Source organism: Martes martes (assembly GCF_963455335.1).
Source record: "Martes martes genome assembly, chromosome: 12".
NCBI lineage: Eukaryota > Metazoa > Chordata > Mammalia > Carnivora > Mustelidae > Martes > Martes martes.
The window spans coordinates 82,550,687-82,578,424 of NC_137900.1; the positions used below are offsets into that span (position 1 = coordinate 82,550,687).

General features: G+C 41.5%; 1 protein-coding gene across 3 annotated transcripts; it reads right to left on the minus strand.

Moving 5' to 3' along the window:
* Positions 1–1,837: 1,837 nt before the first annotated feature.
* PSMD5 (proteasome 26S subunit, non-ATPase 5) lies at positions 1,838–26,669 on the minus strand. 3 transcript variants are annotated; one of them, XM_080820344.1, is made up of 10 exons: positions 26,420–26,669; positions 19,603–19,747; positions 18,506–18,619; positions 17,949–18,077; positions 14,494–14,603; positions 13,438–13,580; positions 12,360–12,551; positions 5,814–5,923; positions 5,095–5,235; positions 1,839–2,661 (listed from the first exon to the last, which is right to left on the minus strand). In XM_080820344.1, the coding sequence occupies exons 1-10, from the start codon at positions 26,590–26,592 to the stop codon at positions 2,404–2,406; spliced, it is 1,515 nt and encodes a 504-aa protein (XP_080676470.1). In that variant the 5' UTR covers positions 26,593–26,669; the 3' UTR covers positions 1,839–2,403. The 3 variants fall into 3 exon arrangements, with proteins under 3 accessions (XP_080676471.1, XP_080676470.1, XP_080676472.1); XM_080820345.1 differs by lacking the exons at positions 19,603–19,747; positions 26,420–26,669 and adding an exon at positions 19,408–19,602 and having other exon boundaries at positions 1,838–2,661; XM_080820346.1 differs by lacking the exon at positions 19,603–19,747 and having other exon boundaries at positions 26,420–26,502.
* Positions 26,670–27,738: the final 1,069 nt, after the last annotated feature.

Genomic DNA, 27,738 nt, shown 5'->3' on the forward strand with positions numbered 1-27,738 from the left:
ATTTGTTTATTTATTGGGGTGGGAGAGAAGCAGAGGGAGAAGGACAAGCAGACTCTTGGCTGACTCAAGAGCCTGACGTGGGGCTCAGTCTTACAATCCTGAGATCATGACCTGAGCTGAAATCAAGAGTTGGATGCTTAACCGACTAAGCCACCTAGGTGCCCCTGAAAAGCTTTTAGAACAATGCTTCACAAACATTTGTTTGCTGATATCTTCAAAATATAATCGAGTAACACATCTGAGTAGCCACCAGGAAGCCAGGTTAACATTCTAGCTCTGGAGTGTGCCATCTGTCAGAAATAGTAGCCACTATTAGTAATAATGGTAACGAATTTTGCAATTTTCCCCTTTTAAGTTCCAGGTTTTGGTCATATTGCCTTGCAGTTCCCCCAAATGTTTCTTGTTTTCATATCTCTGCTTTCCCTGCTACTGTTGTTTTTCACTTGACTCTATCCTACTGGTTCTTCAAGATTCAGGTGCTTCCTTCTCTGGAAATCCTTCCTTCAAGTCTAGGGTAGGTGTTTCCTGTTTTTCTCTCTTATTGTACTTACTATACACTAATGTTCTATTTCTATTTCTTTTTTTTAAAGATATTTTTTATTTATTTGACAGAGAGAGAGAGATCACAAGTAGGCAGAGAGGCAGGCAGGGAGAGAGGGGGAAGCAGGCTCCCTGCTGAGCAGAGAGCCCAATGCGGGGCTCTATCCCAGGACCCTGGGATCATGACCCGAGCCGAAGGCAGAGGCTTTAACCCACTGAGCCACCCAGGTGCCCCTCTATTTCTATTTCTAACAGAATTTGTTTCTTTTTTCTTCCACTATTCGTGGCTTTCTACCTGTGTGATTTTGAGAAAAGCTACTTAATTTCTCTGAGCCCGGGTTTCTTCATCAGTGAAATAACAGATGTAAAAATGTCAACATGATGAACTTAGCACTTAGGACAATGTCTAACGCTTTTCCCAATGCCAAGCACACAATGAGCAGTCAATAGTGTTTGTTGATTAAATGCAAAATAAAATAATTTGCAAATTTTATTTAATCTTAGAAAAAAGAAGTCACAGGTGCAAAATCAGAATGAGTTTAAAGGCCACACATAGGAGAGAGGGCAACTCTCTGAACTTGGACATTAAATGACAAAATCAACATCATGAATGAGATTAAACAAAAGTCAACTTAGAGATAGAATGTTTCTCAGGCTAGGAAAGACTTGGCTATACCCTATTTAGTGGTATTAGCTGTAGAGAAACAATGAGCACGGAAACAAAACACCCACAGAGGGATATCAGAGATGATAGAAACAAGATCATTAATCTGGGACAAGGGAATTCCAGGCACCTGTGAACCACTTTGTTACAGAGTGGGAATGGTTTATCAACATCACCATGGCTTAAAAGAGATCTACCTCTTGATTCTGAATCACACTCTTGATAATACACTCATGCCAAAACCTCTGACTGGTGATTGGTGTGCAGAGTGCTTTTCCAGTTAGAAAGCAGGGCAATGGAAATAGGTGGGAACATTTTTTTTTCTTTGTCAATGAAAAATGCATCCTTTGTTAATCAGTGAGATGGCATCCTGGTTTTTGTATAGTGCCCTGCCATCGGACTCTGGTTATTAAGGAGTCAGTGTCTCTCTCTCTCTGGTCAATTCAATTCTCACTTGATGGCTCTGAAAGATTAAAAGCAAAACTCTCAATGATGCTGATCCACCAATAACTAAAACAAGAGTTTGGGGACTCTTCCTGCTTTAGCATGTTGGCAATCCTTCCAAACCACAAACCACAAACCACAACAGAGTAAAAGTCAATGACAAACAACAAAAAAAGCAAAGAACATTAGAAACATTTTTAGAAGATTTATTTATTGTCCATTTTCCAAAGGGATATAATGGTAACAAAAAACCCAAAGACATCATATTAAAAGTATTTATTCTTAGTATGGAGAACATAATTTCAAGATTCCATATTGTTTTTCAAAGAATATTTATACTCAAGACTTGGACAGTGGAATCAGAAAGGTGAAAGGACCAAAAAGAAAAAAAAAAAAAAGTGGTAAAGAGAATTCAGAAACAATTTGGTTCCATTCCACCTGAAGCAGAACTTTAAATAAGACATTGAGTAAGTCCATGAAAATTTTCTGGGAGAACAAAAACACCACCTTCTTGGAAAGATTAAGGCAGTCAAAGGAATCTGAAAAATACCCGGTGCCACAAAGACCAAGTTTGCCTGCTTTCCTGGTTCCACACTATGCTTCCATGTAGAAACACCACAGACGTAGTGATACAATAACATTAGACACTCCATGATAATTCTGGGGGAAGGGAAGCCTCTCTTTTGTAAAATACAGGTGAAATCAAATGCCTTAGGAGAAGTTTTGGTCAAAAATGGTCTAGACTTTAGAAGAAATCATTCAGCTCCTTCCACGGCTGTTGTGGAAATAGGTTTCACGTAGTACGGACCTTCGCTCAGGTAAGTTCTGAGCCTCAAATAATTTGGGTTCCCAAAGATTTCTGCAATTGTCTTGGAATTGGCAAGTGCTTTCACCAGTTCATATTTGGCATCCTTTGAAGCTTTATCATGCTCCACAGACCGGTCCATCACATATTCCACAAACCCTGGACTATTAAACATAAGTTTCTGAGCCCAGGGTTGGTTTGCAATGGCCTGAAATGGAAAGCAGAAAGATTACAACTCCTCTGAGCCTTTAGAAGTTAAATGTGTTACTTGGATAGCACAACATGAACCTTAAAAATGTTACTTTTTGGGCCACTTTGGTGGCTTGCTCAGTTAAGCGTTTGACTCTTAATTTCAGCACAGGTCATGATCTCAGGGTCCTGGGATTGAGCCCCACGTCAGGCTGCAGGCTTAGCAGGGAGTCTGCTTGAGATTCTCTGTCTCCCTCTGTCCCTTCCCCCACTCACACTCTCTCTAAAATAAATAAAAATAAATCAAAATAAATCTTTAAAAAAATGATACTTTTGCCTAAATAAATTCCCCTCCGAAAATCTAACTTAAGAAAATAATCTAGGGGTGCCTGGATGGCTGAGTCAGTTAAGCATCTGACTCTTGCTTTCGGCTCAGGTCATAACCTCAGGGTCATGAGATCGAGCCCAGTGTTGGTCTCTGTCCTTAGCGTGGACTCTACCTGTCCCTCTCCCTCTACTACTCCTCCCACTTGGGCTCTTTTTCCCTCTCTCTCTTGCAAATAAATAAAATCTAAAAAAAAAAAAAAAAAGGATCTAAATATTAAAAAGCTTTGTTTACAAAGATGTTTATCACAGGGTGAAAGTTATAATATAAATGTCTAATAGTGGGAGGGACAGAGCAAGAAAAAATTAAACATTAAGCATGTTTATAAAGGGGGTGCCTGGGTGGCTCAGTGGGTTAAGCGTCTGCCTTCGGCTCAGGTCATAATCTCAGGGTCCTGGAATCAAGCCCCGCATCGGGTTCTCTGCTCAGCAGAGAGCCTGCTTCCCCCAACCCCCACCTTCCTCCCTGCCTATTTGTGATCTCTATCAAATAAATAAATACAACCTTTTTTTTTAAAAGAATGTTTATAAAGAATAGGTAAACCTATGATATTAAAAAAGTAGATCCAAATTATATACATGGCATGATTACAACAGTGGAAAAATAAAAACAAAAACTAGAGAAGAAAAGACTACCCTGAATAAACTCTCGTGCACAGATATTTTTGAGAATGTTCATTGTAGTACCATTTGTAACAGAGAACTATTGAAATCTTCACTGATAGGAGAATGATTCACTGTGGCTATACAATGAAATAGTGACTTTTTAAAGAAAATATTTTATTTATTTATTTATTTAGAGTGCAAGTGGGGGAGGGGCAGAGGGAGAGAGAGAATCTCAAGCAGACTCCACACTGATGGCAGAGCTCAATCAGGGCTTAAACTCAGGACACTAAGATCATGACCTGAGCTGAAATCAAGAGTCAGATGCTTAACTGACTGAGCCACCCAGGCACCCCTGAAATAAAGACTTTCTAATTGCCACTTTTAACATACACAAACCTTAGAAACATAATGTTGAAGAGAAAAGAATGATATGAACAGCATGATACCATTCACAAAGTTTAAGAATATACAAAATACTGTAATTCATTTAAAGATACACACATATGTAGCAGAAGTATAAAATCATGCATAGGCTTGTAAACCCCATGACAGTGATCACATCCAGAAAGGGAGGAAGGGGACAGTTGGCAGAGATTGGAAAGTGTTACTGATGTCTGAAATATTTCATCAAAGGGCGCCTGGGTGGCTCAGTTGGTTAAGTGTCTGCCTTCAGCTCAGGTCATGATCTCAGGGTCCTGGGATTGAGTCCTGCATCAGGCTGCCTGCCCAGTGGGGAGTCTGCTTCTCCCTTTTCCTCTGCCCCTCCCCTGCTTGTGCATTCTCTTGCTCTCGCTCTCTAATAAATAAAATCTTAAAAGACAAAACTTCACCAAAAAAAAGTAAATAAATACTAACACTAAAAGGAAACACACAAAACAGGTCTGACTTTAAGTGATTTCAAAAATTTCTACCAAATTTTAAAATAATGAATAAACAGCTTTTATGAGAGCTGACACAGCTTAACTCAACCTTGTGGGTTTGGGCAAAGCTTGCTGAAGACATACCTGAGCTAGTCCTTTAAGAAGGAGTAAGAGGTTACCAAGCAAAGCTGGGGAACACTGTTGAATGTAGAGGGCACAAAAAGGTCCAGAGATGGGAAGCAAGCAGTCTGGTGTCACTAGAGCATTAAATGCCAGAAGGGGAAATGGCAGGAAATAAGGCTCAGGAAGAGGACCAGGGCTGGGTCAGTAGAGGGCTTGCTTGATGGCAGATAAGGAATCTGGAATTAATTCTGTGATCCCATAGAATCCTGCCTAAATCTCTGCCATAATACCTAATACCTTTAACTGAAACAATCGCTTACACATCTGTCTCCCTCATTAGCCCACACTAAGCGCATAGGGCAGAATGTGCACTATGCGCTGGTATATCTGCATGGCAGAGGTACTGGCGCATTCTAAGTACTCACGTGCTGAACTAGCTTTGTACCGGGAGCACCTGTGAAAAAGAAGAGGATGCGTACCGTGAACACTTTCAAGGCAGCACAGTGCAGTTCAGGGAAGGGTTGATTGCTGATGCCACGGAAGAGCTCCAGCGGATCCCGAGATAAAGAAGAAAACCAGGATTCTGTCATCCGCAGGAGGTCATCAGTCTGCTGCTCTGGCTACAGGACCGAAAGGAAAAATCTCAAGCCTTTGGAAGTCAGGAGGCCTGGGTCTGATGGCAGGAGTTTGCTCCGTGATCTCTGCTAAGTCTGGAGCACACTTTCCCAAACCCGGCTCACACTTCCCCAGTCATTTTTCATTTTCCTGATGGGGTTGATTAGGCAAGCTCTAGGGTCCTCTCTCCCCAGTTCTGACCTGGCTGACTCCACTTTAACTTAAAAATTGTCACTAGGGGCGCCTGGGTGGCTCAGTGGGTTAAAGCCTCTGCCTTCAGCTCAGGTCATGATCCCAGGGTCCTGGGATCGAGCCCTGCATCAGGCTCTTTGCTCAGTAGGGAACCCGCTTCCTCCTCTCTCTCTGCCTGCTTCTCTGCCTACTTGTGATCTCTGTCTGTCAAATAAATAAATAAAATCTTTCAAAAACAAAAACAAAAAAAAGCTGTCACTAGTCATATACCGAGGGTTATCTTCTTTTACTAAAAGTTGAGTAACATTTATATTAAGTTATTGTTGATTTATACAGATTTATTCTCCCAAACATATCCCACTGCCCTTCATTAACTTCCTGATTTACTTACCGGTATATAAAAAATCGATGAAATTGCATCCAAACACCTAATTTTGAGCTCTGTCGAGGCATTCTTTGCTTGATATCCTATTTTCATGAGCAAGCGTTCAAAGCGGGTTCCTTTGAAGGATAACAAAATGTTTTTTATTGTGATAAAATTAATATTAACCAATTTTAAGTATACAGCTCAGTGGCATTAAGTACATTTATATTGTTGTGCAATCATTGTCATTATCCATCTCCAGAACTCCATCATCTCAAACCAGAACTCTGTATTCATTGAACAGTAACTTCCCATTTCCCCTACCTCCATCCCCTGATAAGCAAGATTTTACTTTCTGTCTCTGCATATTCAACGACTCTAAGTATCTCTTATAAGTGGAATCATGTAATACTCCTCTTTTTGAGTCTGGCTTATTGTACTTAGCATAATGTCTTCAAGGCCCCTACATGTTATATATCATGTATGAGAATTTCATTCCCTTTTTTGGTTCACACTGGTCCATGCCCAAGGTGAAGCCCAGTGTGGGGCTTTAACTCATGACCTGGAGATCACAACCTGAGCTGAGATCAAGAGTCAGACACCTAACCAACTGAGCCACCCGGGTGCCCATCATTTCTTTTTAAGATTGGATGTTTCATTGTATTGTATGCACCACATTTTGTTTATGCACTCGTCCATCAATGAACAGGATTGTTTCTATCTTCTTGACTATTATGAATAATGCTGTTAAGAATACAAGTGTACAAATAAATTTTGAGTCCCTTCTTTCAATTTCCTGGGGTGTATATCTAGAAGTATATTTGCTGGATTATATGGTAATTTTATGTAAATTAAAAAAAAACATTTTATTTATTTATTTTAGAGAGAAAGAGAGAGTGAGAGCACATTCAAGCTGGGGAGAGGAGCAGAAGAGGAGGGCGAGAGAGGGCAAAAGAATCTCCAGCAGACTCTACGCCAAGTGTGGAGCCTGATGTGGGGACCAATCTCAGGATCCTGAGATCATGATCTGAGTTGAAACCAAGAGTTAGTCTCTCAACAAACTGAGCCACCCAGGTGCACCTCTATGTATAATTTTTTGAGGAACCAACCACCATAATGTTTTCCACAGCAGCTGTACCATTTTACATTCCCACAAAATATGTACCGGGTCCAAATTTATCCATGTCCTTATCAACATTTGTTATTTTCTGCTTTTGTTGTCTTTTTTTGTCATTAATAGCACCCAAATGGGTATGAAGTGAGCAATGGGATTTTTTTAAAAGTATGCTTTCAGGGGTGCCTGGGTGGCTCAGTGGGTTAAAGCCTGTGCCTTCGGCTCAGGCCATGATCCCGGGGTCCTGGGATTGAGCCCCGCACTGGGCTCTCTGTGAAGCAGGGAGCCTGCTTCCCTTCCTCTCTCTCTGCCTGCCTCTCTGCTTATTTGTGATCTTCGTCCGTCAAATAAATAAATAAAATCTTTAAAAAAAAAAAGTATGCTTTCATATACTATGACCTCTACCAACCTAAACCAACACAAAAATTAAACATGCAGTCAGAGACTAAATGACAAACCTAAAACACACATTCATATGTAATACAGTATATACATATAAGACAAATTACAGAGGATTTGGAATCAAAGGACCTGGATTTGAGTATGAGCTGCCCCACCCCATCTGTGTGATCTTAAAAGTTTTCTTAACTTCTCTGAATTTCAGCTACTTTATCTATAAAATAAGAACGCCAGAGTATGCTCTTTGCAGGACCGTAAAAGGATTACATGTCATAGGTAAAAGCACTTAGAAAAGTATGTATCACAAGGATACCGGTTGTGATACACAATAGCATTTTCAATTTTCAATTCAAGATACATGTCATAAAGGTTTTACAGTGCCCATATTATTTTTTGTACAGAATTCAGAGTGCTTTAATATACTCATGGATGTACGTTGTCTACAAGAGACCCATTTGGAACCCAAGGACACATCCACACTGAAAGTGAAGGGATGGAGAAGCATCTTTCATGCCAATGGGCCTCAAAAGAAAGCTGGGGTAGTGATTCTCATATCAGAAAATTAGATTTTAAACTAAAGACTGTAGTCAGAGATACAGAAGGACACTACATCATTCTTAAAGGGTCTCTCCACCAAGAAGATCTAACAATTGTAAATATCTGTGCCCCCAATATGGGAGCAGCCAACTAAATAAGACAACTGTTAATCAAGATAAAGAGTCATATTGATATGAATACATTAATAGTAGGAGATCTTAACATGCCACTATCAGTAACAGACAGATCATCCCAGCAGAAAATCAATAAAGAAATACGAGACTGAATGACACATTGGACCAGATGGACCTCATAGATATATACAGAACACTCCATCCTAAAACAACAGAAAACTCATTCTTCTCGAGTGCACATGGAACTTTCTCTAGAATAGACCACGGACCACACACTGGGTCACAAATCAGGGCTCAACTGATACCAAAAGATTGAGATTATTCCCTGCATATTCTTAGGCCGCAATGCTTTGAAACTGGAACTCAATCACAAGAAAAAGTTTGGAAGGAATTCAAACACTTGGAAGCTAAAGACCACCCTGCTTAAGAATATTTGGATTAACCAGGAAATCAAGGAAGAACTTAAACAATTCATGGAAACCAATGAGAATGAAGACACTTTGGTCCAAAACCTATGGTAAATGGCAAAAGTGGTCCTAAGGGGGAAATACATAGCCATCTAAGCCTCCCTCAAAAAAACTAAAAAATCTAGAATACAAAGAACTGGAGAATCAACAACAAATTAAGCCAACCCCACACACAAGAAGAGAAATAATCAAGATTAGAGCAGAGATCAATGAGATAGAAACTAGGGATACTGTAAACACATCGATGAAACTAGAAGCTGGTTTTTTGAAAGAACCAATAAGATCAATAAACCACTGGCCAAACTAATCCAAAAGAAAAGAGAAAGGACCCAAATTAATAAAATTATGAATGAAAAGGGAGATCATGACTAACACCAAGGAAATAGAAACAATCATCAGAATTTATTATCAACAATTATATGCCAATAAGTTAAGCCATCTATGGATGCATTCCTGGAAACTTATAAACTTCCAAAACTGAATCAGGAAGAAAATGACAACCTGAATAGACCAATATCTAGAGATTGAATATTGAAGACTGAAGATTGAAGATTGAAGCAGTGATCAAAAACCTCCCAAAAAGGGCGCCTGGGTGGCTCAGTGGGTTAAAGCCTCTGCGTTCGGCTCAGGTTGTGATCCCAGTGTCCTGGGATCGAGCCCCGCATCGGACTCTCTGCTCGGCGGGGAGCCTGCTTCCCTTCCTCTCTCTCTCTGTCAAATAAATAAATAAAATCTTTAAAAAACAAACAAACAAACAAACAAACAAAAAAACCTCCCAAAAAACAAGAGCCCAGGACCTGACGGATTCCCTGGAGAATTCTACCACACATTCAAAGAAGAAATATCTATTCTCCTGAAGCTGTTTCAAAAGATAGGAACAGAAGGAAAACTTCCAGACTCTTTTTATGAAGCCCTGATCCCCAAACTAGGCAAAGACCCCACCAAAGAAGAGAAGTTCAGACCAATATTCCTGATGACTATGGATGCCAAGATTCTCAACAAGACCCTAGCTAACCGGATCTAACAGTACATTAAAAAGATTATCCACCATGACCAGGTGGGATTTATCCATGGGATGCAAGGGTGGTTCAACATTTGCAAATCAATCAATGTGACAGAACAAATCAATAAAGAAGAGAGAAGAACCACATGGTCCTCTCAGTTGATGCAGAAAAAGCATTTGACAAGATACACCATCTGTTCCTGATTAAAAAGCTTCAAAGTATAGGGATAGAGGGAACATTCCCCAACTTCATAAAATCTATCTATGAAAAACCCACAGTAAATATCATCCTCAATGGGGAAAAACTGACAGCCCTCCCTTTGAGATCAGGAACATGACAAGGATGTCCACTCTCGCCACTGTTGTTCAACATAGTACTAGAAGTCCTAGCAACAGCAATCAGACAACAACAAAAAAAAGGTATACAAATTGGCAAAGAAGAAGTCAAACTCTCTGTCTTCACAGATGACATGATACTTTATATGGAAAACCAAAACTCCACCCCCAAACTACTAGAACTCATACAGCAATTCAGTAATGTGGCAGGATACAAAATCAATGTACAGAAATCAGTTGCTTTCTTATACACTAACAATGAAAAAATAGAAAGGGAAATTAGAGAGTCGATTCCATTTACTACAGCACCAAGAACCATAAGATACTTGGAATAAACCTAACCAAAGAGGTAAAGGATCTGTACTCGAAGAACTACAAAACACTGATGAAAGAAACTGAAGAAGACACAAAAAGATGGAAGAGCATTCTATGCTCATGGATCAGAAGAATAAACATTGTCAAAATGTCTATACTGCCTAGAGCCATCTATACTTTCAATGCCATCCTGATCAAAATCCATGGGCACTTTTCAAAGAGGTGGAACAAACAATCTTAAAATTTGTATGGAACCAGAAGAGACACTGAATTGCTAAGGAAATGTTGAAAAAGAGAAACAAGACTAGGGGCATCACACTGCCTAATTTCAAGCTTTACTACAAAGCTGTGATCACCAAGACAGCATGGTACTGGCACAAAAACAGACACACAGACCAGTGGAACAGAGTAGAGAGTCCAGATAAGGACCTACAACTCTATGGTCAACTAATCTTCAACAAAGCAGAAAAAAATATCCAGTGGAAAAAAGACATTCTCTTCAATAAATGGTGCTGGGAAAACGGGACAGCTATGTGTAGAAGAATGAAACTCGACCATTCTCTTACACCATACACAAAGATAAACTCGAAATGGATAAAAGACCTCAACCTGAGGCAGAAATCTATCAAAATCCTACAGAATAACATAGGCAGCAACCTCTTGGACATTGGCCACAGCAACTTCTTTCAAGATATGTCTCCAAAGGCAAAGGAAACAAAAGCAAAAATGATCCCTTGGGACTTCATCAAGATCAAAAGCTTCTGCACAGCAAAGGAAACAGTCAACAAAACAAAGAGGCAACCCATGGAATGGGAGAATATATTCACAAATGACAGTACAAAGGGCTGATATCCATGATCTATAAAGAACTCCTCAAACTCAAAACACACAAAACAGATAATCACGTCAAAAAATGGGCAGAAGACATGAACAGATACTTCTCCAAAGAAGACATACAAATGGCTAACAGACATATGAAAAAATGTTCATCATTACTAGCCATCAGGGAGATTCAAATCAAAACTACACTGAGATACCACCTTACACCAGTTCGAATGGCCAAAGTCAACAAGACAGTACACACAAGTGTTGGAGAGGATGTAGAGAAAGGGGAACCCTCTTACACTGTTGGTGGGAATGCAAGTTGGTGCAGCCACTTTGGAAAACAGTGTGGAGATTCCTTAAGAAATTAAAAATAGAGCTTCCCTATGACCCTGCAATTGCACTATTGGGTATTTACCCCAAAGACACAGATGCAGTGAAAAGAAGGGCCACCAGTACCCCAATGTTCATAGCAGCAATGGCCACAGTTGCCAAACGGTGGAAAGAACCAAGCTGCCCTTCAACGGACGAATGGATAAAGAAGATATGGTCCATATACACAATGGAGTATTATGCCTCCATCAGAAAGGATGAATACCCAACTTTTGTATCAACATGGACGGGACTGGAGGAGATTATGCTGAGTGAAGTAACTCAAGGAGAGAGAGTCAATTATCATTTGGTCTCACTTACTTGTGGGGCATAAGGAATAACACGGAGGACACTGGGAGATGGAGAAGAGAAGTGAGTTGGGGAAAATGAGAGGGGGAGACAAACCATGAGAGATTATGGACTCTGAGAGACAAACTAAGGGTTTTGGGGGGATGGAGGATGGGGTGAGCCTGGTGGTGGGTATTGTGGAGGGCACGTATTGCATGGAGCACTGGGTGTGGTGCATAAACAATGAATTTTGGAACACTGAAAAAAAAATAAAATTTTTAAAAAAATGATACTCATGGATATGCCATAAAGTATCACTCTTAACAAAAAATTTCTAACAAATTTTTGTTTCTTTTTCTTCCTGGACATTACAAACATAAAACAAGTATGTGTTTTCATTAAGTAGTCACAATCCCAAGAAGCAACTGTTTACTCTTTTTATGAATGAATGAGGAAAACAGGGCCTACAGTAATGAAGTCAGTGTTAGAACTGGGACATGAATCCAGGTCTGACTCCAGTCCATGGTCTCTGAACCATGAATACTATCAAGGAAGGTGTAGAGGGGAAACAGTGCTTGGTCTAGCCAAATAAAAAAATAAATAAACAAAAATTCATTAATAATTATGAGACTTTCTAGGGATGAGTCCAAAGTCACAGTAAAAAGACTGTCCTCTATAAGAGTAGTTTCTACAATGTAGCTAATGCACAGCCAAGTGAGCTTATGTATTTAATTCTTGTCAAAAATGAAGATATCGCTAAAGAAAGCCAAAATAAGTCATACCAACCTGTTTTTTGTAAAACTTGTTTCCCTTCAACATTGGATCCTAGGATTCCAATTGTGTCCACTGCTACACCAATCATGGTGGGGTCCTGACTTTCTGTCATTTCAAAGACTTTCTCCACAAAGATAGGATAACGTTCACAGATCTGTTGAGGACTATCCATGATAGCCAGATTTCCAAAAAACTTCACAAATCCTAAAGATATTTACAAAAATATACGTTAATAAAGGAGGAAGACCACACAAATTGTGGGCCCGGTGCTTTCCCAGGGATGGTAATAAACTTCAGCCAGGAAGGGGAAAATGGTTATAGTACTCTACTCGGTTGCCTGGCAATCAGACCGCCCATAAGGAGATACCGGAAGACCTGTGATGTGTGTTCCTGAGAACAGAAACCCCAGGTTGTCAATGGAGCTGAAATCAAACACTGAAGCACTGTCATATGCAGGGGGGAAGAGCAAAGAACAAGGACCACTGGATACAAACTCTAGGAAAGCAAGTTTGGAATGCTCGTTAGGAAGAAATTTTTTTTTTAAAATAAGCGCTATGCCTAAATGTGGGGCTGGAACTCACGACCCTGAGATCAAGAGTCACATGTTCTACTGACTAAGCCAGCCAGGCACCCCAAGAAATTTTTAAACAGAGATGTTCACTGGTGAAGTAAGCTAGGCTACCTAAGGAAGGAATACAGTTCCAATTTCTGCAAGTGCTCGAGAAAAGCTAATTAGCCATATCCTAGAATAGCATGGCTGGACTAGATCCTGTATTAGATAAAGATTCTAAGAGAGATTTGCTGAATCTGTGAAACATTCTGTAAATGTCAGTAGTAGTATTTTTATTTATGTTGCTTTTGACTGAGGTTTGAAGGAAACTATCCTAATGCTCTAAAAAGCAATGGTATTTCCAGAAAATCAGAATTAAAAAGGCATGGCTCCCATGGCAATAGATTCCACCTCATTAAGGGCCTGCAGGTATCATCTAAAGGGAATCTGACCTACAGAAAATAATCCCTGGCCTCTCCCATCAGAGATAACTCAGAAAAAACATATACCATCATCTTTACAGAAACCAGTATTTCTTACCTGGCAAATAGAAACTAGAGAAAGGGTCTGAATCTGCCCCAACAATTATATTAGAAATCTGATCAATTACTCCTTCTTGAGCAAGGTACTGTCGTCCATGATGAGTATATGCCAGTGATGTCACCATTTCTATACAGGTGGCTCTGAAATGCCAAGATTTTGCATATGGTTAACATAGTTTATAAACTGCTTTCATAGGCTATGTTACTTAACTCTTTTAATCGGAACGTCAGTAACCTGGCTCTACTTTTCATATGAGGACACAAGGATGAGAAAATTGCAGTGATTTGTTCAGAATCACATTGTTATTACAAGATAGAGTTTAGACTTAAATTTTGATCTGACTTGAGGCCCATTACTATTTCCACTTTAACAGACCTGCTCTAAAGAATTTTTCTTAATTTTTATTTTGAAATGTCATGCATATACAAAAGTAAAGAGATCAGTGCAGTATGCCCCCATGTACCCATAATCCTGATTGCATAGCCATCAAGATTTTGCCTTACACAAGGCTTTTTTTTTTTTTTTTTAAAGATTTTATTTATTATTTGACAGAGAGAGACACAGAGAGGGAACACAAGCCTGGGGAGTGGGAAAGGGAGAAGCAGGCTTCCCACTGAGCAGAGAGCCCAATGCGGGGCTTGATCCCAGGATTCTGGGATCATGACCTGAACCAAAGGCAGATGCTTAACGACTGAGCCACCCAGGCGCCCCCTTACATAAGATTTTTAACAACGTTCTGCTTTTCATCTTTTCCCCTCCATTTTTGCTGAATTATTTTAAAGCAAATTCTAGTTATCTAGCCATTTATCTCTGCATATTTCGGTACGCATCTCTAAAAAACATGAACATTTCCTCAATTATGTCATTTCCACATATTTTAAAAATTGATAAAAGTGCTTGGTATCAGGGCAACGGGGTGGCTCAGTAAGTTACGCAGCTGACTTGATTTCAGCTCAGGTCATGATCTTAGTGTTCTGGTTACTAAGTCCCAAGCTGTTTCCCGGACCTCCAAAAAAAGACATTTTGCTTTAAGAGCTCTCTCAACCAACATACCTGACTAGCACATCCTCCCCAGTCAGCTCTCTGAGGAGCTGGGTTACCAATCCACTGGTGGTACAGTAGGTTAAAGATTCTGGTGACACGGATGAAATCTCCACAATTAACTGAAAGAAAAAGAAACAGAAAAAGCAAAAAGGTCAGAACAGCCCCAAATCTGTTAGATCTCATTTTTTAAAACAGTTAATTGGGGGGCGCCTGGGTGGCTCAGTGGGTTAAAGCCTCTGCCTTTGGCTCAGGTCATGATCCCAGGGTCCTGGGATCGAGCCCCACATCAGGCTATTTGCTCGGCGGGGAGCCTGCTTCCCCCCCACCCACACCCCCGCCTGCCTCTCTGCCTACTTGTGATTTCTGTCTGTCAAATAAATAAAATCTTTAAAAACAAAAACAAAAAACCAGTTAATTGGATTTTTATAACCAAACAGGTTTTCTTGTCCTTTCTCAGATTCTTTTGATGACAAGATGAAATGAAGCCTCTTCTAACATAAGGAAGACTCTACTCTTTTCAAAATTCCCTGGCCCAAGGCCTTTAATACTACTTCTTTTTTTTTTTTTTTTTTTGGTTATGTTCAGTTAGCCACTGTATAGTACATCATTAGTTTTTGATGTAGTGTTCTATGATCCATTAGTTGCATATAACACCCCATGCTCATCACAACACGTGTCCTCCTCAGTACCCATCACCTTGTTACCCCATCACCCCATTCCTCTCCCCTCTGAAACCCTGTTTGTTTCTCGAGGTCCATAGTCTCTCACAGTTTGTCTCTCCCTCTGATTCCCCCCTTCGTTTTTCCTTTCCTTCTCTTAATGTCCTCATGCTACTCCTTATGTTCCACAAATAAGTGAAACCATATAATTGTCTTTCTCTGCTTGACTTACTTCACTTAGCATAACCCCCTCCAGTTTCATCCATGTTAATGCAAATGGTGGGTATTCATCCTTTCTGATGGCTGAGGAATATTCCATTGTATGTACGTATATACACATATATACCACATTTTCTTTATGTATTCTTCTGTTGAAGGGCATCTTGGCTCCTTCCACAATTCAGCTATTGTGGCCATTGCTGCTATGAACATTGGGGTGCATGTGCCCCTTCTTTTCACTACATCTGTATCTCTGGGTAACTAACTTGCAGTGCAATTGCTGGATTGTAGGGTAGCTCTATTTTTAACATCTTGAGGAATCTCCATACTGTTTTCCATAGTGGTTGTACCAGTGTGCATTCCCACCAACAGTTTAAGAGGGTTCCCCTTTCTCCGCATCCTCGCCAACATTTGTTGTTTCCTGTCTTGTTAATTTTTGCCATTCTAACTGGTGTAAGGTGGTATTTCATTGTGGTTTTGATTTGTATTTCCCTGATGGCTAGTGATGTTGAACATTTTTTCATGTGTTAGGTATCATTTTAAATTAAACACAGGACTAGGCACTTTATACAACTGAATTTTTTTTTAAAAGTCCATTACTTGTCTCCATAAATAGAAAAACTTCATAAAACATGTAAGAATTACTTTGGCATAGAAATACTCTACTATATCTGATTGTATCTGTACCTTTTTTTTTTCCCTTAAGAAATCATCAATTCATCAATCAGGGTACAAAAGCCTAAATCAGCAAAAAGATGGTTATAAATCATTCATTCATTCATACATTCTATCAGTCAGTCATTCACTTACTCATTCCACAAGGTTGTCCTGAGGGCTTATGGAGAGATATAGGACACTGAAGGATTTTAAGCAGAGGAATGACAGAACCAGATTTGAATTTTTAAAAGATCATCCTGACAGCATCTGAAAACAGACTAGTGGTGAGAGATACTGGTAGTTTAGACTAGGGTGGTGGTGGCTGTATCGAGGAAGAGAAGTGCACGGTTTAAGTAAAACTGAACCCGTATGATGACCTAATGGCTATGTAGCAGGGAAAACAAGGCCTCACAGAGAATGAGCTCAAGGTTTAATACCCAACCATGTTGACTATGATACAGGGCCAGGGTATTGTGGCTAGTTTTGATGGGAGCACAGGCTGGGTAAGGAAACACAGGAGTTTGGTTTGAGCATGAGTGTGAGGGGCCTAAGATACACAGGTCCAAAGAGGAAACAGTGAGTAAGCTGTTGGGCCATGAGGGTCTGAGCTCAGAAGAGAGGTCTGTGTTAGAGGTTTATGGAGTCATCCCATATAGATGGGAACTGAAATCACAAGATGAATAAAAATGCCTAGAAATGAATATACAGTGAGAATAAGGTTCAGGAATTCACCTTCATGAACCCCACCCATTAAAAGTTCAATAGAGGATAATGAGCCAGGAGATTGAGAAGAAATAACCAGAGAGGCAGAAGGGAAACCAGGATAATATGGTATTAAGACATGCAAAGTAAGAAAGTGTTTTGAACAGGGAATTAGACTGTCAGCAGTTCCATTTTGAATATGCAGTCTATTAACTGTATGGCCTCAGTCAGCTACTCCATCAATAGTGAGGTTAAACTGGGGGAATGAGAGAAGGGTGTTGGGGGAAATTGGGAGGGGGAGACGGACCATAAGAGACTGTGGACTCTGAGAAACAAACTGAGGGTTTTGGAGGGGAGATGGGTGGGGAGGTGGGTGAGCCTGGTGGTGGGTATTAAGAAGGGTACGTATTGCATGGAGCACTGGGTATGATGCATAAACAATGACTCCTGGAATACTGAAAAAATAAAGTTAAAAAAAATAGTGAGGTTAGGGGCACCTGGGTGGCTCAGTGGGTTCAAGCCTCTGCCTTCAGCTCGGGTCATGATCCCAGGGTTCTGGGATCAAGCCCCACATCTCCGCAGGGAGCCCGCTTCCTCCTCTCTCTCTGCCTGCCTCTCTGCCTACTTGTAATCTCTGTCAAATGGGTAAATAAAAACTTTTTAAAAAAAAAATAGTGAGGTTAATGATGATCATGTATAGGGTTTACTATAAAAATTGAAGACAATATATGTGGAGATTTATCACAATGTTAAGTACAAAGTGGGTGCAAATGAGAGTCATTTCTTCATCTTACTACTATAATCATTTCAAAGTCTAGTTTTAACATTATCTCCTTTATTATAGTACTTTATGTAGTGCGCTGTAAATAGTTTTTATGTGACTGGTTGTTGAGCCCCATATCCCCAGCATCTAATATAGGGCCTAACACACTCAATAAATGCATGGCAAACAAGCCATCTTGCCTTCCAGTGTGAGCTCTACTGCATTCTGAATTGTAGGCATCAGAAAGTGTGCTTTTAGGGATGCCTGGGTGGCTAGGTTGGTTGAGCATCTGACTCTTGATTTCAGCTCAAGTCATGATCTCAGGGTCGTGAGACTGAGCCCTGTGTTGGGCTCCATGCTGAGCTAGGAGACTGCTTAAGATTTTCTCTTCCTCTCCCTTTGCCCCTCCCCATGCACTCCTGCACTCACTCTTGAGGAAAAAAAAAGCATGCTTTCAGTCTTACCTCATACACTCTGTATCGAACAACGTCATTTGTTTTCATTACCCTTTTCACATCATCCAGCAGATTGCTTTCAAATAAAGCCTCCAGTCCAGCTTGCATTAGTGATATTCTTGATAAGGACTTAATGGCCTTATAAGGAAAGAAAATACCTCTTAAATCATAAATGCAGACTATTAATATCTACTTCATGAGATTGATGTGAAATTAGTGTGTGGAATGCATCTTGCACAATGAGCATTCACTATGTTCTAGCTATCATTATTTTAAACTGAAAAAGATACATAGTATTCCCTCTAGAAAACAATGATGTAATTTCGTAGTCTTCTCAAGCGACTAACATAAGCTCCACGATACTTTGGATATGTGTATTCTAGAAAACAGAAGGGGTTTACCGGTATTTATTTGACACCATTTATTTATCTGATACCCTCTATATGAGTTTACGAATTCAACTATACAAATCATTCATCCTAAACTTTCACCTCTCCATCCAGAAGGCCTTCCTTTGTTTTTTAGGATACTCGATGTGTTTAAGTTGATGGTTCTAGGTGACTTACCGCTTTAGCTACAGACAGATTGTCTCCACCAATACAATAAACGATCTGTTTTAGTAATTCAGCATTATTTAGAATCTCAGTAACAGCTTCAGAATTTTCAACAATTCTTCCAACCTAAAATAAAAAAGCAATCAGAAACTTCCTTAGTGTTCATTTATCTTAGGAGTTACTGATTACAGCTATAAGACAAGCCATTAAACATTCCAAATGACCCAAATTCATTAAAGCTGAACACACTCATGTATAGTCACATTACTGAAAAGAAAGAAAAAAATTAACGGTAAAAAGTTGACACTTCAGTGACAGAAGACAATACAAATTCTAGTTCTATCCATTTTTAGCTGTACTGACCTCGGGCAAATCAACTAACTTCTTTGAACCTAATTTCTTATCTGTGAATGAGGATATAATACTTAATTGAAGGATAGTTATGATGATTGAAGGAGACTAAATAGGGAAAGTACCTACTATGGTGTCTAGCACATAAATGGTTAGAGAATCAATCAATACTTTCTCCTTTTCTGTTGAATTCATACTTCCAGAGGAGAAAAGGAGAAACAGTAGTTGAATGTCTACTGAATAACTAACTGCTTAGGCGCTGACAACTTAACAAGATAATCCTGGGCAGCAGCTCTTCATCTGAATAGTAGAGTAGTTTGGTTACCAGGGTTCTAAGAGTCACCGTCTTAATTCTTGGTTTAGTGACCTTTACAAGGGTACTTTTTCCACGCTACTATAATAAGACCTATTATGGCACTGACTTTCTCTAGACTGGGAGCTCCCTGAAGGAAAGAAATAGGCTTTATTTATCTTGGTAGCTCTAACAGTATATGGTACAACGCCTGGCATGTAAAAGGAATTCAGTCAGTATTTGATGAATGAGTATTTCAGACAATACTTACTAGAACTCCTTCCTCTAGCTTGGATCCTCCTGGTTGTAGTTAGCTATGCACACTGGAATAGACTAGATACTTCCTAGGCACAAACAGATCCTGTTTTCTTCATCTCTCTGTCTTTGGCACCCAACACAGAGCTAGTCCAGAGCAGGTGGTCATTAAATGTCAGTTCCCTTATTATGTGCTAGTAAAACTTCATACCTGGGATAGAGTGAGAATTTTTACGGAATCATTGGGGTGAGTCAGTCCCCTCTGAAGGTCAGCCCCGAGGTTCCGGGCCACATGCACTGGCTCCATAGCTTGGAGCAATCTCTCCAGAATGGATACACACAAAGTGGTCCGTTCCCTAAAGAAGACATCACAGATCTCATTAGTTTGTGTCCTGCCAGGTATGAAGTAACAACCTATTAATATCTGGAGCCTGGCTCAACGAGGATCTTCTCCACACAGACTTTCCTTTAAAATACTAACTTCAGGGGCACCTGAGTAGCTCAGTCAGTTAAGTAACTGTCTTCTTCGGCTCAGATCATGAACCCTGGGTCCTGGGGTCGGGCCTCACTCCCATGTCAGGCTCCCTGCTGGATGGGGAGCCTACTTTCCCTTTCCCTCTTGCTCATGGTCTCTCTCGTTATCTCTCCCTCTCTCTCAAATAAATAAAATCTTTAAAAAAATACTAACTTCCATTAATTTATTAAACATTTACTAACTACCTATTATGTGCCATGCCTGTGCTGGGGCTACAAAGAAGGATAATATATATTTTCTAGCCTCAATGAACTCAGTCTAATGGAAAATATAGACGAAGAGAAAGGCAACTATAATTAGGTGGATAAATATTAGAGGTTGGGGTTGCAAGCTACGGGAGCTCAAAAAAGAACACATGAAGGGGAACAGAGGAATGAGGCAGTGGTACACATTCAAGGAAGTACAAGGGGGAAGAATGGGAGAGAAGTGGGGAGAAGGAAAAAGGGGGTGTATGAATGGGGAGCAATAAAACAGGAAAGATGCACAGAAGCCAGATTCTGATGGGTCTTTTTTGTCATGCTACAGAACTCAGACTTTTTCCAGAAAGCAATGGCAAGCCAAGAAGTGGGGTTTTTTTTTTTTTTTAAGATTTTAATTATTTATTTGACAGACAGAGATCAAAGCAGGCAGAGAGGCAGGCAGAGAGAGGGGGAAGCAGGCTTCCAACTGGGCAGAGAGCCCGATGCGGGGCTCGATCCCAGGACCCCGAGACCATGACCCAAGCCAAAGGCAGAGGCCCAACCCATTGAGCCACCCAGGCTCCCCCCCAAGAAGTGGTTTTAAGCAGAAAGTAACATGATGAGATCTGACTTGAGGAAGTTACTCTGCATCAGTTAGAATTTTTCAGTTAGAAGGCAGGTGATAAGGGAATGAAATGGGGGAATACTAAGGAGGGACGAGAAGAGGGAAAAAAGATTCAGGAGCAATTAAAGAGGTAAATTACTCAGAAGTTGAGGATTACCAGTTGTGGATAAAGAAGATATTTCAAGAATAACTTCGTTTCCTATTAATGGGCAGTACAAGTAAATAGCCCAGGTACTCATATACTGTTAATAGGAGGATACAATTAAACTGATACAGCTTTTCTCTTCTCTTTTTAAAAATCTTATTTATTTATCTGACAGAGAGACATACAGAGAGAAGAAACACAAGCAGGGGGAGTGGGAGAAGGAAAAGCAGGCTTCTCACCCCTGAGCAGGGAGTCTGATGCGGGGGTTGACCCCAGGACCCTGGGATCATGACCTGAGCCAAAGACAGACGCTTAAAGACTGAGACACCCAGGCGCCCCGACACAACTTTTCTAAAAGTTGATTAAGCAATACATAGCAAAAGCCTTAAAAATGAACATAACCTTTTTAACTTAAGGATTCCACTTTGTATAACTACACCTAAGGGAATAATTAAGAATGTTTATTATGCTCAAGATAACTGAAACTGTATGTCTACACAAGAATTTGTACATGGATGTTCATAGCAAGAGAAACAACCCAAATGTCCATCAATTAATGAATGGATAAACACAAACCAGTTTTATCCATCCCGTGGAATATTATACGACACGGATGAAGTGTGGAAATATTATGCTAAGTAAAAGAAGCTAAATATAAAAAACTTCCTTTTGATGATGATTCCATTTATATGAATGTCCAGAACAGACAAATCTATAGATTCCTGGTTGTCAAGAACTGGGGGAGGGACAGAGAGGAAGAAGAGGGAGGAAGGACTGACTGTTAAGGGATATGGGTTTCTTTTCCTTTTTAAACAAGTATGACTGGATATACCACAGAATTTACTATTTTAACCATTTCTTTAATGTACAGTTCTGTGCATTAAAGTTCATTCACATTGTGCAACCAACACCATCAACCACCTCTAGAACTTTTTCATCTTTCCAAATGGAAAACTCTGTACTTTTTTTTTTTTAAAGATTTTATTTATTTATTTGACAGAGAGAGATCACAAGTAGGCAGAGAAGCAGGCAGAGAGGAGGAAGCAGGCTCCCTGCTGAGCAGAGAGCCCGACGCGGGGCTCGATCCCAGGACCCTGGGACCATGACCTGAGCCGAAGGCAGAGGCTTTAACCCACTGAGCCACCCAGGCGCCCCTCTACTTTTTTTTAAAGATTCATTTATTTATTTGGTAGAGAGAGTGCGAGAGAGCATGAGCAGGGGATGGGGGGCAGAAGGCGAAGGAGAGGGAGAAGCAAACTCCCTGCTAAGCAGAAAACCCAACATGGGACTCGATCCTAGGACCCCAGGATCATGACCTGAGCCGAAGGCAGTTACCCGACTGAGCCACCCAGGCGCCCCAAACTCTGCATCTTTTAAACACTAACTTCCCAATCTCCCCTCCCCTTAGCCCCTAGCAACCACCATTCTACTTTCTCTCTATATAAATGTGACTACCCTTGGTGCCTCATCTAATTGGAATCATACAGTATTGTCCCTTTGTGACTGGCATTATTTCACTTAGAATGGTGTCTCCAAGTTTCCCCCATGTTATAACATGTGTCAGAAGTTCCTTCCCTTTTAAGGCTGAATAATACTCCATTGTATATATATATATCACTGGTAGATACTTGAATTGCTTTGTTATTGTAATTTCAATTTGCATTTCCCTAATGACTAATGACCTTGGGTATCTTTTCATGTGCTTATTTGCCATCCATATATTTTCTTGTTCAAATATTTTGCCCATTTTAAAATTGGATACTTTTCTTGTTACTGTATTTTGAGAGTTCTTTGTATATTCTGAATACAAGTCCTTTATCAGATATATTCTTTGCAAAGATTTTTCTCCATTTGTGACTTGCCTTTTTATTCTCTTAACTGTGACCTTTGAAGAGCAGAGTATTTAATTTTGACAAAGTCCAATTTATCATTTTTTTCTTCTATGGATCTTGCTTTTGGTGTCAAACCAAAGAAATCTTTGTTCAACCCAAGGTAAAAAAAAAAAAAATCTCTCCCAGGTTTTCTACTAGAAGTTTTATAGTTTCAAGTTTTATATTTAGGCTTATAATCTCTCATACACTGTTGGTGGGAATGTAAAATGGTACAATGACTTTGGAAAACAGGCAGTTTTGTAAAAAGTTAAATATATACCTACCATATGATCTAGCCATTTCACTCCTAAGGATTAATTCAAAGAGAAAAGAATATGTCTATGTAAAGACTTGTACAGGGGCACCTGGGTGGCTCAGTGGGTTAAAGCCTCTGCCTTCAGCTCAGGTCATGATCTCAGGGTCCTGGGATCGAGCCCCGCATCGGGCTCTCTGCTCAGCAGGGAGCCTGTTTCCCTTCCTCTCTCTCTGCCTGCCTCTCTGCCTACTTGTGATCTCTGTCTGTCAAATAAATAAATAAAATCTTTAAAAAAAAAAAAAAGACTTGTACACAAATATTCATAAGAGTATTATTTGTAATAGAGTCAAACTGAAGACAGCTCAAATATACACCAGCAGGTCGTGAAAACAAATGTGGTACATCTAGACAAGGGACTACTACTCAGCAATAAAAAGGAATGAAGTATTCATCCACACCACACATGGAAAAATTTTAAATAATTATGATGAATAAAAGAAACCACAGTACATACTGTGGGATTTCATTTATATAAAACTCTTTTTAAAAATTTTTGTTTATTTATTTGAGAGAAAGAGAGAGCAGAGCAAGAGAGAGAGCAAAAGCTAGGGGCAGGAGCAGAAGGAGAGGAAGAAGCAGACTCTCTGCTGAGCAGGGAGCCCGATATGGGGGTTGATCCCAGGACCCTGGGACCATGACTTGAGCTGAAGGCAGATGCCTAACCAACTGAGCCGAAGGCAGACGCCTAACCAACTGAGCCACCCAGGTATCCCTCAAATTGTTTATTCTATTATATGCAGTTTATTTTATCCAAGCTACATTTCAATAAAGCTATTTATTTTTAAAAGCAGCCATAGATTGAACAGTGTAGTACATAAATTTCAGGTCACATGTGGCCCTTTTTACTAAAGAGCCAAGAGTTAATCACATACAATCAATCTCCATGTTGTAAAGCAAAAATCTTAGACTTACTTTATATCACAAAAAATCCTGTCAAATTTCTAGATGTACATCTGTTAGGTCAGATTCTGAACCAATATATAGCAACCTGGGTGGTTTTGCCAGGATAACAGAATTAGATCTAGAGACTGCCAATCTACTATCTGCAGAAGAATTCCTCCCACAAATTGCAATTGGTACCTACTACGTACCCAGTTCTGAATTACCCTGTTTTAAAATTTCCATTAAAATTGTTTCCTAGGGCACTGCTCCTTCACGAGGCAAAACACATCCCCCATGGACTTTATTTTTCAAACTCCCATTCATTTCACTTCCTACTCTATCTCTGGTAACTTACGGTATGACTTTTGAAATTTTCGTCATCCATTATATAAAGTGGTTGGACTAGGTGGCCTCTTTAAAATTTATGAGTCTTATCTTTTATTTGGCATATATTGTACTATGTGCTACACCCTAAGAGAGATCCAGAGATGAACAAAATACGTCCCTTGCATTCAAAGAATTTTCGAACTAGAAGTAAACACATAAAGAACTATAATAAAATGCAACAGTGTCAAGCGTCATTAACAGAAATAATGATAATGTCTCTCAGGAGATCTGAGGACAGGTCACTTGAAACTGGAGTGGCCAAATGAGACTTTTTGGAGGTGACAGCACTTTACCTGGGCTTTCAAAAATGGAAAGAATTGGGCGCCTGAGTGGCTCAGTTGGTTGAGCGACTGCCTTTGGCTCAGGTCATGATCCTGGAGTCCCTGGATCAAGTCCCACATTGGGCTCCCTGCTCGGCAAGGAGTCTGCTTCTGCTGCTGACCTCTCTTTCTTTCTGTCAGATAAATAAATAAAATCTTAAAAAAAAAAAAAAAAAAAAGAAGGACCGGCATGAACGAAGTTAGGAAAATGCCAAGTCATGCTCAAGGGAAAGTAAAGGGTGCCACATGGTAGCTGAAGCAGATGAAATATTTATACAGGGGTGGAGGGAAAAGATGAGGCTGGAAAAGTACATGGAAATATACTGTAAGGGCCCAAATGCCAGAAAAAGAAGTCATGATTTCACCCTGTGGACAATGGGAAACCATGGATAAGACTTGGGACAAATGACCTAAGAAGTTAACTGTGGTTGCTGTGTGGGAAGAACGTGCTGGACAAGGAAGCTTAAAGGCAGTGAGTCAGACTAATGCAAGAGACCTAGCAAGAGGGAGAAAATGAGGGCCTGAATTAAAGAGGACAGAAAAGAGATATTTCATAGGAAAAACCAGATAATGTTAACTAATGGACTTAATGAAGCGTAACATGTATAAAAAAGGGAGGAATCTCAGCAGGATATAGCCAAGAAAGCCCCTGAAATTAGCCAGTGTTGATCCAGTGATTTTTTTTTACCTTTTCAAGGAGACAGATCACTTTTACATTTCTGGATTACAAACATTTGTAAATTGTTTTAAATGATCAAACGCTCAAATGCAAAGTGCTTTTTTTTAAGAAAAATATTTTATTTATTTATTTGACAGACAGACAGATCACAAGTAGGCAGAGAGGCAGGCAGAGAGAGAGGAGGAAGCAGGCTCCCTGCTGAGCAGAGAGCCTGATGCGGGGCTCGATCCCAGAACCCTGGGATCATGACCTGAGCCGAAGGCAGAGACTTTAACCCACTGAGCCACCCAGGCGCCCCTGCAAAGTGCTTTTTAATCGAACGGTACAGATGTGCATAAAATGAAAAAAGTTTCCATCCTAAGTCCCACTTCTGTATTAATAGATTCTGCTGTACCTTTCAGATATTCTCAATGTTACAACAGTCTGTGTAGTGGGGGGGGGGGGGCAGCGATTGAAATCCTTAAAAACATTACACATAATGAGACCATAAACTTCTACAATATTCCTTTTTCATTCAACAACATGTATTAGAGATTTTTCCACGTCCACATATATAGATCTACCTGAATTTTTCTACTAGCTGCACAGGGTTACACAGTAATGTATCCTAATTTATTTCCAACCCCTTTTAATGGATATTTAGGTTGTTTCTAGTTTTTTGCTGTCGCCTGTCATGCATCTCTCTCTCTCTACAGGACATTTCGAGTGCGAGCATATCTGCCTGTTCCATGCCTACGGATCAAAAGATACGTGAATTTAAAATGTGGGTGGGCCTTGCCAAATTGCCGGGACAGGACCCCTTCTTAAGAGGACAAGAGTCACGAACCCGTACACTCAATTGCGGAGCCTCCTCCTAGGTGGGCAACCTCGCCTTCCCTCCCCAATTCCTGTTTCAAGGATGAAGGCAGCGAGGCCGGGCGCCGGCCAGAGGCACACAGCTCAGAGGCTGGACCTGCGCGCCGGGTCTGGCCTCCCGACCCGGGGTCCCTTCCGTTAAAGTGTCACCGATTTCCTTACGCTCCCTGCGACCGGGGAGAGCCCCTCCCCTCGTCCCAGCCACCCCCGTCTCCGTGCTTGGGGTCGTCTCACCGATGGTTCTCGTTGAGCAGGGAGAAAAGCGGGCCGAGGCGCAGTTCCGCCGCCTGCTCGCGGAGCTCGCTGAGCGGCACGGTCTGCAGCACCGAGTGAAGCGCGCGCAGCTCCTCCAGCGGCGCTTCCAGCCGCGACACCTCCCTCAGTAGCGCCAGCGCTTGGGCAGCCATCGCGCCCCTCCCGCCGGGGCTCGCGGGTCCGCCGGCTTCCGGCTCGCGGCTCGCGGCTCCCACGTCCCGGCGCGCCGCTCCTAGCCTCGCGAGATCTGCGGGGCGCAGCCTCCCTTCCCGGGGTTTCCGCCGGGACTGCGAGCTGCCCGGGCCGCACCAATAGCGATGTGGGGCCGGCGGGCAGCGCGCGCGCTCGGGGGCCGCGAAGCCTCGCGAGACGGGGGCCGTCAGGGGCTGGGCCAACTGTCGGCAGTGGTTGCGGGGTCGCGGCCGGGCGTCATCGTGGGCGCCGTTCGGTGGGTCGCGGAGGCCGACTTTCCGGTCGGCTTGCGTATTTCCCTTAGAGAGCGAAGGCGCGTCAGATGCCCGGCAAGCGGAGTGGTGACAATGAGGACCCACAGAAGGTTAAACGGCCTCGCGGGAGGCCTCCCGGCCCCAAAGCCAGGCTGTCGGCTGCGGCGAGGGCGGCGGTGGTGGAGGCCGCCGCGGCTTGGGCAGCGGCCGAGGCCACCCCAGGCGGCGCGGAGGCCATGGGCATCCTGCTCCCGGACCGGACAGGAATCAAGAGGAGGCGGAGGGTCATGCCTCTGGAAGACAAGATGAAAATTCTCGAGAAGCTGGAAGAAGGCGTGAGTAACACTGACGTGGGGCGCCTGTTTGGCGTCAACGAGTCAACTGTGCGCACCATTAAGAAAAACGAGAAGGCCATCAGGGCCAGCATGGAGAGTGTTTCGCCCGTCTGCTCCAAGGTGCTGTGCATTCCCCGGGACGTCAACATCGAGAAGATGGAAACCGAGTTAACCTTTTGGGTGGAGGACCAGACCATAGGGGGGCGGCCTCTGACGCTGAAGGCCATCTGCAGCCAGGCCAAACGCATTTACAAGCAGCTGGTGGAGACCACTGGCAACGGCAACCCAGATAAGTTTCATGCGAGCAAGGGATGGTTTGAGAAGTTTAGAAATCGCTACAGTCTGCGAAATTCAAGGCTGATGGGAGAGGAAGAACCGTTAAATGCCCAGTCGGCGCCCAAGTATTCCAAACAACTCCAGAGACTGATCAGAGCCAGAGGCTATGTGCCTCAACAGGTCTTCAACGCCGAGGAGATGAGCCTGTTTTGGAAGTGCATGCCCTCACGTACTTTTAGGG